Source organism: Teleopsis dalmanni, chromosome X, assembly GCF_002237135.1.
Source record: "Teleopsis dalmanni isolate 2A chromosome X, ASM223713v2, whole genome shotgun sequence".
NCBI lineage: Eukaryota > Metazoa > Arthropoda > Insecta > Diptera > Diopsidae > Teleopsis > Teleopsis dalmanni.
The window spans coordinates 78,274,973-78,290,166 of NC_051848.1; the positions used below are offsets into that span (position 1 = coordinate 78,274,973).

General features: G+C 36.0%; 1 protein-coding gene across 1 annotated transcript; it reads left to right on the top strand.

The window, feature by feature from the left end:
- The first annotated feature begins 984 nt into the window (after positions 1 to 984).
- Positions 985 to 3,077, top strand: LOC119687154. The gene is made up of 2 exons (XM_038101361.1): positions 985 to 2,436; positions 2,501 to 3,077. The coding sequence occupies exon 1, from the start codon at positions 1,223 to 1,225 to the stop codon at positions 2,279 to 2,281; it is 1,059 nt and encodes a 352-aa protein (XP_037957289.1). The 5' UTR covers positions 985 to 1,222; the 3' UTR covers positions 2,282 to 2,436; positions 2,501 to 3,077.
- The last annotated feature ends 12,117 nt before the right edge of the window (positions 3,078 to 15,194 follow it).

Sequence of the window (15,194 nt, forward strand, 5' to 3'; positions counted from 1 at the left end):
AATACGTCCTTCTTATTTATTTTACACGTTTTTTGTACATATGCAAATTACCGTGTTTGAAAAATTAATTAAGATATTTTAGTTTCACTTTTTCCTCTTTTTTTTTTATATTATTATTATTCTTTTTCTTAAAATTATTTTCAATATAGCTTCTCAATTTGAATTTTACTAAATTTCAGATTTTTTCTTTCAAAATTATTTCTATTATCTTCACTCACTTTTCTTTAAAAATTTTAGATTTGTTTATTATACTTAATTAATTACGATGACTTACAGTAAGAGTATGGTTGACATAAATCCTCTGCCTAACCCTCCCCGTGGGTGTCGACTGGTAATAGAGAGTTCTGATTACAGACTGTTCTAGCTAAGAATTGGAGTTTGCTCTGATTCATCGGCGTGAGGTCTCTGGGGACAACAGAGGTAATGATGCACTAGGCTATACCGACGGATTCTTCAGGTCCTTAAGGGCTTCCCTTGTCGGATTGGCTACTGCGGAGCAAAAATTCTGTCCAACGGCCTTTACGGCCAATATGGCTTCAACGGCAACAACCTTGGCTATACTGACACTGATTGTATGATTTTGAATTGTCTGAATTATAAATTGTCTGAACCCTGGGCTGACAGTCTCCGTATTCTGTTACCTCAGTATGTAGAGGTGAAACTCTGCAGAAATGGCTTTCAGGCTAATGCTGAGGCTGCCTCCGTCCCGTTAAAATCGTGGCTGACCTCAGGAAGCGCTCAATATCCGTCGCCGTTTAGTTGGTGGTGTAGGTGAGGTTGAGCGAAGCTCCCTCTTAATATCTGCCTGGCTCTGAATGTATATGCTCATAAGGCTATACATCAACCTTCACATGGACCTCACTGATTCAAAGGGACCCATGGGGCTTTTTAAAAGATAACTACACGTCAGGTGGAGATAGCGGACCTGAGTTGGGACCCATCAATATGGAAAATTTAAATCTTAATAAAAAAACAAACAAAACTTTCTGCTACTGGAAGACCAGTAGCAACCCCAAGCAGAAGACTGCAAACCTCGAGTGGTACCTCCAACTCCACTTCCAATGAACTTAAAATCTCGTCGCAAATACCTTCTGGAAGCAGAAATACTGCATCTACCAGTCGGTATGTTGCCTCTTCTGTCACGGCCAAAAGCAGTGACAAGTCAGAAACCAAATCCACAAGGAGAATTCCACCCTCTAAAAAGGCCCATAACGACCGCCGTATGGCTACACGAATTCTGCAGCGCGTAGGTGAGATCCCGGCCGATAAAATCAGTCAGCAACAGGCCTCATCCCTTGAATGGGCCAAAAGCATCTTGGCCAAATCAAGCAATAAAGAGGCTTCCAAACCGGACCAAGTGTCTAAAAGACAAAGGTCTCAGGAGGAAGAACCCCCTCTTACGAAAAAACCAAGAGGTTACAATGTACTGGTACGACCGTACAGTGAGGTTGCGAAGGACAATCTCATTATAGGTGTCCTGGATAGGAGTGCCGAGGAGGGGAGAATCCCCAAAGACAAATGGAAATGGGTGTCGGCCGCGCTGGCAGACATCTTCCTCCAAGTTTTGGAAGAAAACCCAGGACCTGCTCCCTCCTGCGAAGACGCGGGTTGGCACCAAGGACAAGTGAAATTGGTAGCTTGCAAGGATGCGAGATCGGTTGCCTTGTACAAGGCAGCTGTCTCTAAAGTAGGAGAGATCTGGCCTGGAGCCAGACTTGAAGCGGTAGACAAGAAGGATATACCATCTCGTCCTAGGGCCAGGGTTTGGATTCCAACTAAGCAAACTGACCCGGAGCAAATTCTGAAAATAATCAGGATCTGTAACCCCAACCTTCCAACTGGAAATTGGAAGGTGGTAAAATTAGAGGAGCCTGTTGGACCGACCAGACAAGCTGTCCTTGTATTAAATGCGGAGTCATTGAAACCGCTCACCGAAGCTAAGTACGTAATCTCCTATGGCTTTGAGAAACTAAATCTCAAGGTCTATCGTACCGATGCCACGGAAGAACCGGAGAAGATTACGTCTGCTCAGCCCTTGCTGGAGGAACCAGCTAAAGAACCAATGCTAAGACAGCAGAGTTGTGAGGAAACACAGAGTGAAGACCTGCCAGATCAAATGGAGGTAGACTCGCTCTCTCTGGTGTCTGAAGACAAATCGGATGCGGGGTCGGTGACCAGTCTGGGCAACCTATTCGATGAGAGTGGGCTCCTGGATTCGGATGACGAAGCCGATAAAACGGTGGTAGAGGTTCAGGTACCTGATGAAGGTGCTTCAAATTAATCTCCACCACTCTAAAGCTGCTTCAGCAAACCTTCTAATCCACCTTGCACAGGGTGGAGCCGATATTGTTCTGATTCAGGAACCATGGATACTGGAAAACCGGATCTGTGGAATCGGAACAAATGACTATAAACTTATCAGCAACACAGACTCAGGTAGACCTAGATCATGTGTGTTAGTGAAAAAGTACATTAATTGTTTCCTTTTGAATAATTTTAGTGATGACGACCAGACTGCAGTGAGTTTGGAAATCGACGGCAAAACCGTATGGGTGGTGTCATCATACATGGCCCATGACCATATAGGAAATCCACCACCGGAAATACTTAAGCAGCTCGTGATAACAGCAGCAGAAAGAATGACTGGTGTTGTGATTGGAGCCGATGCAAATGCTCATCACACAATCTGGGGTAGCTCGGACATAAATGAAAGAGGTGAGTCGTTATTCGATTTTATTCTAGATTATAATCTTCATATATGCAATACAGGAGTGGAACCTACTTTTATTATTGCAGGCAGAAAAGAAGTTTTAGATATTACGTTAACTATTGAAAACACAGATCTTGAGATTAAAGATTGGAGAGTTCTTGATGAACACTCATTCTCTGACCATCGTTATATTCAATTCTATATAAATCTACAATGTCCAGTTGAGAAACCTTATCGGAATTACCGTAATACCAACTGGAGTAGATATCGAACCAATTTACTAAATCTACTTCCTCTATATCCTATTGAAGAAGTAGAGACTCCTCAATCGCTAGATAACGTTGTGGAAACCTTCACAAAAGCTTGCAACATAGCCTTGGGCCGTTCTTGCCCACTAAAATCACAGAGGGGAAAGAAAAAGCCATTGTGGTGGTCCGAGGAAATAAGAGATCTTAGGAAATCAAGCAGAAACTTGTTTAACAAGGCCAAGAGAAGTAATCTTAACACTGACTGGGACATCTACAAAGTCAGTCTAAAAATATATAAAAATGAAATAAAAAGAGCCAAAACACGCTCCTGGAAAGCCTTCTGTGAAAGCGTGGAGGGTTGTCAAGGAACAGCAAGGTTTAGGCGCATTCTCTCGAAGAAACCCTCTAATCTAGTCTACTTAAAAGACGAGGTCAATGGGTGGACACATAGCAGCGAAGAATCGGCGGCATTGTTACTGAATATACATTTCCCAGATAGTGACATACCAAATAACCTTGGAATAAACCAGGGGTCTACATGTGACTCATCTGTGGTGAATAATATTGTCACCAGAAGGAAAATTAAGTGGGCTATAGATAGCTTTCTACCATACAAATCACCGGGCCTGGATGGAATTATACCAGCCCAACTTCATGAAGCAAGGGACATCTCTTGCAATTGGCTCACACCAATCTTTAAAGGTTGTCTTACCTTGGGGCATATACCAGAGAAATGGAAATTGACAAAGGTCGTTTTTATTCCTAAAGCTGGCAAAAGCTCCCATATTACGCCTAAAGATTTTAGACCGATTAGTCTATCCTCTTTCCTCTTAAAAACTTTAGAAAGGCTTCTGGAGCATTTCATTAGGAAAGAGATACCAGATGAAAGGCTTTCAAAATCACAACATGCGTACTGTAAAGGAAGGTCTGTAGAGACCGCATTATCATCTCTAACTGGGATGATTGAAAACTCAATACAGCATAAAGAATACGCCCTTTGCGCTTTTCTTGATGTGGAAGGGGCTTTCAACAACATCCTTCCTCAAGTAATCGTCAACTCATTAAGAAAACTAGGAATTGACAATAGAGTAATCGAAGTCATTACCCAACTGCTGGTTGATAGGACAATCGTAGTGCAGTGGGGGGAAACGCTAGTAACTAAGAAAGTTAATAGGGGGACTCCACAAGGAGGAGTACTTTCCCCCCTCTTATGGCTAACTGCAGTTAATGATCTTCTTGTTGATCTAGATAGCGCAGGTTGTCAGGTGGTCGCGTACGCGGATGATCTTTCCTTGATTGCAAGGGGAAAATTTCTGAGTACAATTAGTGAGGTAATGCAGGGTAATCTAAATAAAGTATCCCAATGGGCCCATTGTAGCGGATTATCAATAAATCCAACCAAAACAGAACTAGTGCTCTTTTCTAGGAAATATAAAATTCCGGAATTCACACTACCTATCCTAGGAGGTCAAACTCTAACTCTGAATGATAAAGCCAAATATTTAGGTCTTATAATTGACAGAAAACTGAATTGGGGACCAAATGTTGTTGCACGTACCCAAAAAGCTATGGTTGCCTTTTACTGTTGTAGAGGCGCTATAGGCAAAAGATGGGGACTCTCACCGAAGTCCATTTTATGGATATATAATGTGGTAGTAAAACCAATTCTCTTGTATGGAGTGTTATTTTGGAGAAATACTCTGAATAGGTCAACACTATGCAAGAAATTGGAAAAGGTTCAAAGGACTGCACTGATGACATTAAGCGGAGCGTTAAAATCAACGCCGTCACTTGCCCTGAATGTTATCTTCAATATCTTACCTATCGACATTGCGGCGAAAGGCGAGGTAGCTGGGGCAGCTTTACGTATAAGAGAACTAGGAATTGGAAGCAGTTGTGGATGGATGCAAGATTCCATCCTCAGAGAAATTGATTTCATTCCGGATATAACAGACTACTGTACTACAATTACAATTGTGGACAGAAATCTTGAATTATTTATTCCTTCTAGGGAGACATGGGAAAACTACTCTGTAAAGAGTGATAATCGCCTTAACTTCTTTACAGACGGCTCAAAGTTAGATGGACAAGTAGGAGGAGGAGTATACTGCCCTGAACTAGATCTCAGTATGAGTTTCAGGCTACCGGATCACTGCAGCGTTTTTCAAGCTGAAGTATCTGCTATATTGGAAGTTTCAGATTGGCTGAAACACAATGTCTCCTCCGTTAAATTTATAAACATATTTACTGACAGCCAGGCAGCTATAAAATCCTTAAACTCGTCGACCTTCAACTCGAGATTAGTACTGAATTGTCTTACATCACTTATGGTGATGGCTGAATATTTTCGGATACGAATTATTTGGGTCCCTGGACATAGGGACATCCAAGGCAACTGTATAGCAGATGAATTAGCAAGACATGGTACGACAGCACAAATTCTTCTGGAAAAAGAAAGTGTGGGTATACCAGTTGCTTCTTGTCGGCACCGAATAAAATTATGGACATACCAAATGTTTGAAAGAAGATGGTCAACAGTAACCAACTGCATAAAAACCAAGGAATTTTGGCCAAAAATAAGTAAGAAAAGATCGGGGGAATTAATCAATCTATCCCGAGCAAATTTATCCAGGATAGTGGGAATTATTACGGGACACTGCCCGTTGGGAGGACATGCCGTGAGACTCAACATCAGGACCTCCTTACATTGTAGACATTGCATGGAGGATGATGAAGAGGAATCACCAACACACCTTCTGCTACAGTGTCCTGCCTTCGCAAGACATAGACTATCCTACTTAGGGTCGCACTTTTTCTATTCATTAAGAGAGCTAGATTCTATTTCCATAGCTCGTGTCAATGGCTTTGTAGCCAATACCAAGTGGTTATAGGGACAGGTGTCAAATTCTTAGGGTATCACAATGGACCTCATGGTCTAAGTGTGTCTTCGGACGGCCCCAGTAACCTAACCTAACCTAACCTACAGTAAGAGTAGCATCGAGCTACTCGTCCCTCGCTGGCTGCACGGATGAACTCCTTTTTGGTCGATTGAACCTACTGCGGCTCCTGCTACAACACTTCGATGCGAGGCGGTCTCCGGACGGAGACTAGAGAGCCTGAGTCTTCTTGAATCTTGTAGAACCAGTCGGAAAAATAGGATTGATGCTGTTGGGAAATCAATTTTAGTTTCTTCCTTTCACAGTCACTGTTTATGATAACGCGAAACACTGCCACTACTTTAAGGCCTTTGTATTTTCACTTTAATTTAATTATTTACTTTATTTGATTATTTCCTTTTCGCGACTGGTCCTTGCTCGGGCGCCAGTTTCTATTTTAAATACTTTATTTAGTTTTTAAAAAAGATTGGAGCTAATGCTCCGCTTTATTTTGATTCAAGATTAAGACTAAATTTATTTTACAATTATATTGATTTTACAATTAATGCAAGCATTGCATTTTCGCCAGTTCTTTGGAAAGAATTGCTTAATTAATTTTTACCGCTTATTTGGGTTTCCGGCACATTTTAGAAATAAAGTGCTTACCTAATGTCTACCCAATAAAGGTAATAAAAGGAAAAAATAAAATAAATGTAGAGCGTGTTAACTTACATATTGCATAAAAATATATTTTTATTGTTGTTGTTGGACTTAAGTTGCAAAAAATTTTTTTGTTGTTACTTAGTTTTATTTATGCAGAACCAAATAAAAAAAAATTGGAACGATAACTGTTCATTTGACACAAATATAAGCAACTGCACTGATGCTTATTAGTAGTCAATTGTATTTACACACATTTTTTTCGCGTCAAAAGTATTTACACAAAATGTTAATTTCATTTTCTTCTTCTTAATTGATGAATTTTTTAAAAATATTTTTACATTTATTTAATTAATATAATTAATATTTGGTTACACCACCTTTGGCATCAATAACTGCCCGCAACCTAGCTGGAATTGAACCAATCAAGTTGCGAATCAATTTGGACCGAATGTTCGCTATTTCAATTATGCTATCACTACATTTTGGATTTTTATCAATAGTATTTTGCTGTTTTATGAAGTCTCAACCATATTCAATGACATTAAGACCAGAGCTCTGTGCAGGCTATAAAAAAACAGCATGATTTAACTCTTTTAAAAATGGATTTAGTCTACATTCTTGATGTCATGGTACATTGTCATGTTGTAGAACCCAGTTATTGATTGGAAAAGGTCTATTTTTTGACGTTAAGACATGGTTATTTAAAATACCAATATAACCGGAATCATTTAAGGTGCCATTTTTTGGTACCAAATCTCCAAATGCATTGTATGATAGACATCTTCAAAACAAAACCGTGCCACCTTAAAATCTATTGAGTGGCTGCACTGCTTTATTCTTTTGGCGTTGTCGTAAGTGCATGGAATGCTTACCAAACGAACCCTAGAATTGAAATTCAGACTCATCTGTCCATAACACATTGTAACAAAACTGTATAGGTTACTTAAAATACTTCAAAGCAAATGAGAGAATATTTGATAGGGTCGTTAGAGTAATATTGACTCTTTTGTGCACCACATAGATATTGATATTAATATTTTTCAACCTGTGATGTAGTGTAGCATCACTAATAATCTTGTCAATCAACTTTTCCGACGATGATGCTACTTTGACCGGGCTTATTGTAGGATTTTCTACGACTACTCGTAATAATCTTCTGCATTCTCTTTGATTCATGGAAGGTTTCCAACTAGTCCTTTCCAAATTTTTTAAATTTTCACTTATATTCCTATTTTTAACTAGATTTTACACCGTTTTATGTAATATTTTGCACAACTTTACTAAGTTCGTCGTCAAAGTCCCACTCTTATATTAGGTACCAACCTCAGATTAAATTTCAACTGATAAGTCCTTGGTTTTTATCATTTTCCTAAATAATTTCTGAAATTTTGAAATCTCTAAATTTGTGTAACTTTTGACAAAAGCCAACAACTGCACTTACTTAAAGAAAATCCTATAATAAATGCTAATTAATGTTTTGTGTAAATACTTTTGACGCGAAAAAAATGTGTGTAAATACTTTTGACAACTAATAAGCATCAGCGCAGTTGCTTATATTTGTGTCAAATGAACAGTTATCTTTCCAATTTTTTTTTTATTTGGTTCTGCATAAATAAAACTAAGTAACAACAAGAAATTTTTTTGCAACTTACGTCCAACAACAACAATAAGAACATGTTTTTATGCAACATGTACAAAAACTTTCGTTGTGTAAATACTTTTGACTATGGCTGTATGTATACATATAATTAATATAATAATAATAATACAATTATAATAATTGATACAATTAATTTTTATAATAAATTTCATATAAAACTTAACAGCAAGTTTTATTTGATTGTTCTTGCATTCTATATTGAACAGCCGTGTCGACATCGTAAAAATACAACTGGACATAATTTGGCGTATGACCATATTCTGTGACCATGGGTCCTGCTCTGTGATAAAATATGTCGGGAATTTTGCAATGATAAATTCCTTTTAAAACTGTGTCAGAAACATTAGCTTTCGAACTGATCGTAGCATATGTCGAATTGTAGGTTCGAATATTGTCGAAATAATTTTTGGACTTTTTATTTATATTTTTATAATTTGATGTCAGACGTCATACAATGAATTAAAAAAATCATTTTGTGTTAATAGTGGAAGATGTACTTTACCCTTATGACAATATAGTGAAGTATAGTATAGTGAATTTTTTTCACGCATTGTAGACTCTGAAGCAAAATGCTTAAGTAAACAATGGCTACAAACTAAGTTCATAGAACCAATATGAAAGCCACCAAAATGAGGCGGTATTTCAACGAATGCACATTTGAACGAACTTCGCAAAGGAACTGAATTATTATCAACATTATCAACAACTTCAATTAAATTTAAATTTGTAGTATTAATTACATTTCGTGTTCTACTCAATTGCATATTTTCTCTATTTCTTTGTCTCTGTACTAATTAGCAATAAATATCAGCTACCAAACATACAAATTAAATTCACAAATTTTTTCACAAATTGAAGGTAAAGAAAAAAATAAATTCACCAATAATAAAGAAAGCAATGGGATATCTTCAAAGTACACGAAGAAATTATCTCTGGAATTGAAGTGTTGTTAATGTCGATTCAACCAACTAATTAACCTTGGAAAAAAATGGTAAAAAACTTAACTATCACACAATGCACTTGAAATTAATATAAAAATTTCAAACTCACCAAAGTAAAACGAATGATATCAAAGGGTATTTCTACTTCAATGCGTTTTTTTTCTTTCCCAAACAATACTTGAAATTTAATGTGCATTAAATTGTAACAAAATTCAGTTTTTGCAACACGGAAAGTCCAAGCATTATTAAAAGTGGAAAAAAATCGCATATCCACCGTAAACAATACACAATTCGCTACAAAAACAAAAAACACATGTGTTTTGTTGTTGTAGTCGCAAAATTTGCATTTTTACCTATGTTTCCGTTACCTGTGTTTCTGTTCTGCACGTCTTCACCTTTCCAATGGTATAAATGTTGAGGTGATTTTTGCCGTGAATGCCCGGGTTTCGAGTGCGGTGCGCTGGTGCGGCATATAATTCCTGTAATCAGAGGCGAGGCGTCGAATGGTTCAGAGTGTTCACTGAACACCTTAACAAAGCTTCCTTTTTAGATTTTTTTTTATTATGTAAATAATCTCGCTATATTGCTACTTAACATTTTTTATAATAGCTTTTCGAAACAGATTAACATAAACACAAAACGTAGAATACAAACAAAATCACACATGTGTTAGTTACACCCAACATTACTTACAATTAATAAAAGAGAAAACACATTCCTCTTAAAATATACTAAGGTTCAAAATTAAAACTGCACCGCGTTGCTTACAAAGCATGCAAATGAAATAACATTCACATTGGGACTATGTTCAATATTGAATACACAACACAAAACATACAAACAAATATATGTACGTAAAATAATCTTAACTCTTAAATTAATGCGTGCAAGCAGTTCAATAAAAAAAGTGCACTTCCAATGTTATGCAAAGTAAATACAAAAGAGAAAAGAAATAACTGAGCGAAAATCGCTTTACATTTGACGAGAGGATCATTCCACTAAACTGAACCAAAAGTTTATACAAAGCGTGCAAATACAATCAAAGTCACGGTTGCTGTTTTATATGGGGAAATGGTTCAGTATAAAAACTGAACCGGGCATTGTAAATACAAAGTAAAAGAGTAAATGAAGAGTAAATGAGAGTTTCTTACTCTTATATAGAGGGTGGAAATAAATCAAAACAAAGTCATTATTGCAATTTTATACTAGCAAATGGTAAAAGTAAAGAAAGAAATTAAAGAAATTTGAAGTGAAAAATAATATTTAGAAATGGATAAATGTGTGATTAAAGATTTGATTCAATGTCTTTTTTTAAACGATCTTCTGAAAAAAAGATTTTAATTCATGAAATGAATAAACCAACTCCAGATATGAAGAATTTGATACCTGTTGTAAAAATGTCGAAATCTATGGTAAGTCGTCGTTTTCCAACAGCTACAGCTTTATGGTAAATAAAAACCAGTGGATCACAGGCTGTGAACATTTAAATAAATTGGTTTGTTGGTCTTGTACGCTATTTGCTTGTGGAAAGGACAAAACTTAGAAGTAGGGGGAATACGTTATAGTTGGAATTCTGTTTTGATTAAATTGTGAACACCTTGCCAAAAAGCTGACGCCTCGCTACTGCCTGTAATTGAACTGTTCTAACGACAAAAAAATCTTAAATGCGGTGGAATATAATATACTCACTTGGAACGATGAAGATCTGCAGCCGTTAAGTGTTATTTTATCATAAATTCTTTAATTTTTGAATATTCATATATTGTTTTTTATTTTATTGAATTCTGTTTGTTTTGGTGCTCTTTGTTTTGCGAAATAATTGCAATCATACGAAATCAGCTGATAGAGACAGCAATTAAATTATTAACACAGAAATATTACAAAGTGAGGAAGTGTTATAAAACGATCAAATAATTACATAAATTGTTACACAAAAACTTGTTCAATCGTGTAATGTTGTGCCCTAATTTAGCAATTCACCAAAATATTTAAATTCAATAAGCAAATTTTTAAATTTACTAGCAAAATTTTATTTTTGAAATTTGCAGGTACTAAATAGTTTTAACTTCTTAAATAATTCAAAATCGTTTCGAAAAAGTATAAAACGCATCCGAAAAAATAATAAAGAAGGAGATAGTAAATATGCCCTTATCTCCCAAGCATGACGATAGCGTTGAAGGTAAGCTATTACAACTATCTGCAATGATAGAATCCCGAAGACATATTATTAAGGATATGCAGAACCTGCTGGCAGAGATAGTTAAGATGTATAACACGGAACAAGAAAGAGGGCCACTAGTGCCGTTAGTGGCTAAGAGTGTGGCTTCCATTAGCGTGTTTAAATCAAGGATTACTAAAGCGTTCTGTGAATGAGAAAATGAGAAAGGTTCACCACCTAAGGTTCAGATTAGAGAAATCGGAAGCAAGGAGCAGGGAACGCCTTGTCACAAATGGCACTAAGTGTAATAGAAAAAGGGAAAACTATGAGTTCTTTCCATGATTTCTGGTATCGTTTTAAAAGTTTTTGATTTGATTTTTTCACTTCTCAGTGTAGTTAACTCATTGGATAATAATGAGTATAAATTTTGAAGCTATTTGACTTTATTCTGAAGTTCTAAATTTTTCTTTCAAGTTTAATCATTTTTTCTTTATTTCCACCACCCGCTTAACACCCTACTTAGCATCAATCATATTAATTTTAAATTAATACTATTTGTCAGCACATATATTTATATAAATAATATAAATTTGAATTTTTACCTCAAGATTTATTAATGTTTTTAGCGTCCTTTCGCGTATTTATTTATTTAGCATCAGTTAAATATTTAACTATATTATTACACAATTACACAATTTGTTTAATTATTGTTTTTTTTTATATCTGTTTCCAACACTTTTTTGTAATATATTTTAAGCTTCAAAGCTTTATTTGCTGTCTCTTTCAGTTTTTTTTAACTGTGTGTGAATTTGAGGCAAATAAACAACTTCAAAAACAAAGCAATTCTGCAAAGCAAAAAATCACTTTTCTACACAAAAACAGTATATTATAAATATATTAATATTTAATTTTTTGACGTTAAGTTGGGCACCATATTAGAAAATTGGTCTAACCATATTAACCGGGCTGACAACGGTGTTTCACTCCGGTACGCTATCGCACTACTGCATACGACGGAAACGCTTGGCTGCTGGTTTTCACCCCTGGCCCGTTATATCACTCCTTAGCAACCTGAACGCCGAAGACTCCTCTTTGGCGTCCATGTTGATAGCAAGCTTAGTGCGGACGTTCCGTTAACATGAACATATCCCCTGCACAGAACTCCCATTCTGTGTCATAATAAATATGACACAAAATATATACTAGGCTATACTAGACGCAAAATTTGGGAAAGAACCATTTCTCGATAATATTTGCGGAAAACATTCATTCCATGAAACAACTAACCCCAACGGAATAATGCTTGCGCAGTTTCCACAGAGCCTGAACCTAAGAATAATGAGCACGTGCTTTGAGTATGTGGAAGCAGAAGCTCGAATCAAACAGATCGTATACTTATAGACGATAGGTACTTCTCAATAATTCTCGATGCTAAATCTTGTAGGGAAGCATACTGTGATTCAAATCACTATCTAGTGAAATCTAAGCTTCGACAACGAAAACCTGAGTTAGTAACGCAAAATATAAAGAAGATATGCAAGTGGAACATTGATAAGCTTAAAATGCTAATAATGGAGAAATATACCAAAACACAATTCGAAATAAATTGCAAGACAGAGGCCACATAGTAAGTTCAGCCGAAGAAAAATGCTGCGCAATGGAAAATTCAATACTTGATTCAGCAAAAGAAGTAATCGGAGAAAAGAGAACAACAAGAAATGTAGAGTGGTTCGATGACACATGCCGAATTCTAATTGCGACAAAAATTGCAGCTCTTTGCTATCGTGAAAAAAGAAAAGATGCACATAAATTTGCTCAATATAGAAGAGGGAATTTTAGAAGGAATTTTAGACAAATAGATGAAGAAAGAGTGAAAAGTAAACTACAGCATGTTATAGCCAATCAAGAAGTGTTGCAACCAATATCAACCAAAAATTTTAACAAGCAAGGACAAGAATGAAGTGGTACTTCCCGAAACAAATCAAGTATTACATAGATGAGGAGAACATTTTACCGAATCTTTGAAGTATTTAATTGATGAAGTGACTGTCTTGTCTCTATTTGACGATGATGTTGACCATGAAAGAAAGGCAAAAATAGTTATTTACTTAGCCAAAGAAAACCCATCAGCCCACAATAAACGATATATCCCTTCAAAAGATGAACTTTGTGGTTCATTTTATGAGAAAAACATCGATGACTTTGTTTCGTACAAGAACTTAACATCACGCTTCACATGCTCTTCGTAGACTACAAACAGGCTTTTGCTAGCCTGGAGAGATATAAACTTATTCGCTTTACTCATTAACTTATTTGCTTTATTGCTATGACACTTGAAAACTCAACTGGTGAAATTATCCTGAATGGACGACTCTCAGAACCTTTTACGACAAGCTTAGGTGTTAAACAAGGCAATAGTTTCTCAGCATTTCTTTTCATGATAACACTACACTATGTTATTCTTTCCCTTGAGAAGCATAGAAATATTATAACAAAATCTCACCAAATCGGTGCGTACGCAGACATCTTTATGCTGTTTATCTTTCTTTAAATGAAAAATCTAAAAGCAAATGCACGAAGCATAGCGATTGATGAGTACAATTTTGAAATTGTATACAACTTAACCTACCTTGGTGCTCTGATTGATACAAATAACGATACGAGAATGCCTATAAATGTCAGCATATAAGCGGCAAATAGATGCTTCTATAAATACATAGACCTTATGAAATCCAGACTACTCTTTAAAGAAAGTAAATTTCAAATATATAAAACGATAATAAGACCGATAGCAACTTATGGCTCAGAATGATGGACAATGACAAGGGCAGACGAAAACCACTGCAGATTTTTGAAAGAAAGATAGTTTAGAAGACGAACAAACAACGAAATTGATAACCTACTTAACCTTTATGTGCTCGGTAGTCTACATTTGTAGCATTTTGTGCGAAAAAGTCTTATAAAAACGAATTTTGCACAACGACAGGGTGCGAGATTTTTAGTAGTTTCCTAAAAATCAATTTTAAGTTAATTTTAAACTTAACAGCATCAAAACAATAATTTATTTAAGCCCTAGACCCAACTTTTCAAAATGATCACCTCCTGGCCGGTAGTCTACATTTGTAGTCACCATATAATTTATATGAAAATTCATATTAAATACCTATGTAACTCAATATTTTTTAGTTCCAACATGCAGAAAGATGTTCCTTTGTAATTTATTTTATTCTCTGTTTACTTGTACATACTTGTGCTGCATATTTGTACTTATACGCATGATTTTATGGTTTAGATCGCAACAGTAGGAGGATTAGGAAGCGCAGTTCATACTGCTGTAATCAATTTTCTGCTTATGCTCAATCTGATTACAATGTAATGCTTTCGATCCGCTTTCGATTGGTTAATTTGGTAATGAAATAGTTTATTTGAAACATAGAGCAGTAAAATAAAATGAGAATATTGGAAAATATGATTGAACGTGCTTCAACTCGGCCACTATGAGTTGTTAAACAGTAAGTGTGTTTGCAGGTTTTCCTTTTTTTGGAAGTGGCTTATGAAAAAACAATGGCGACAATATATTGACAAATTACTGAGCGAGATTGATGAGGAGGAAGAGGAGCACTAGTTTTTAGCGATGAATGGTTTGATGATCATGTACCACTTGACCATCATTCAAGTTCCAGCTCAAGCAATGTTTTTGTTGGTGCTGTAAGTGTTGCGATTGGTTTCTATTCTAAAGAATCTGACGCCGAGAATGAAATGATACTTGGTGATGCAGAAATATGAGCAAGAATAAGGTATATTATTCGAAATAAATTTTGATTATGTGATGAATGTCAAAGAGACATCGGTCGTTATGCAGCACTTTGATACATTTGTGTCAAGAGATAATACTGTCTGGTTCAAAACTATACCTAATCAAGAAAAAAACCCTAATG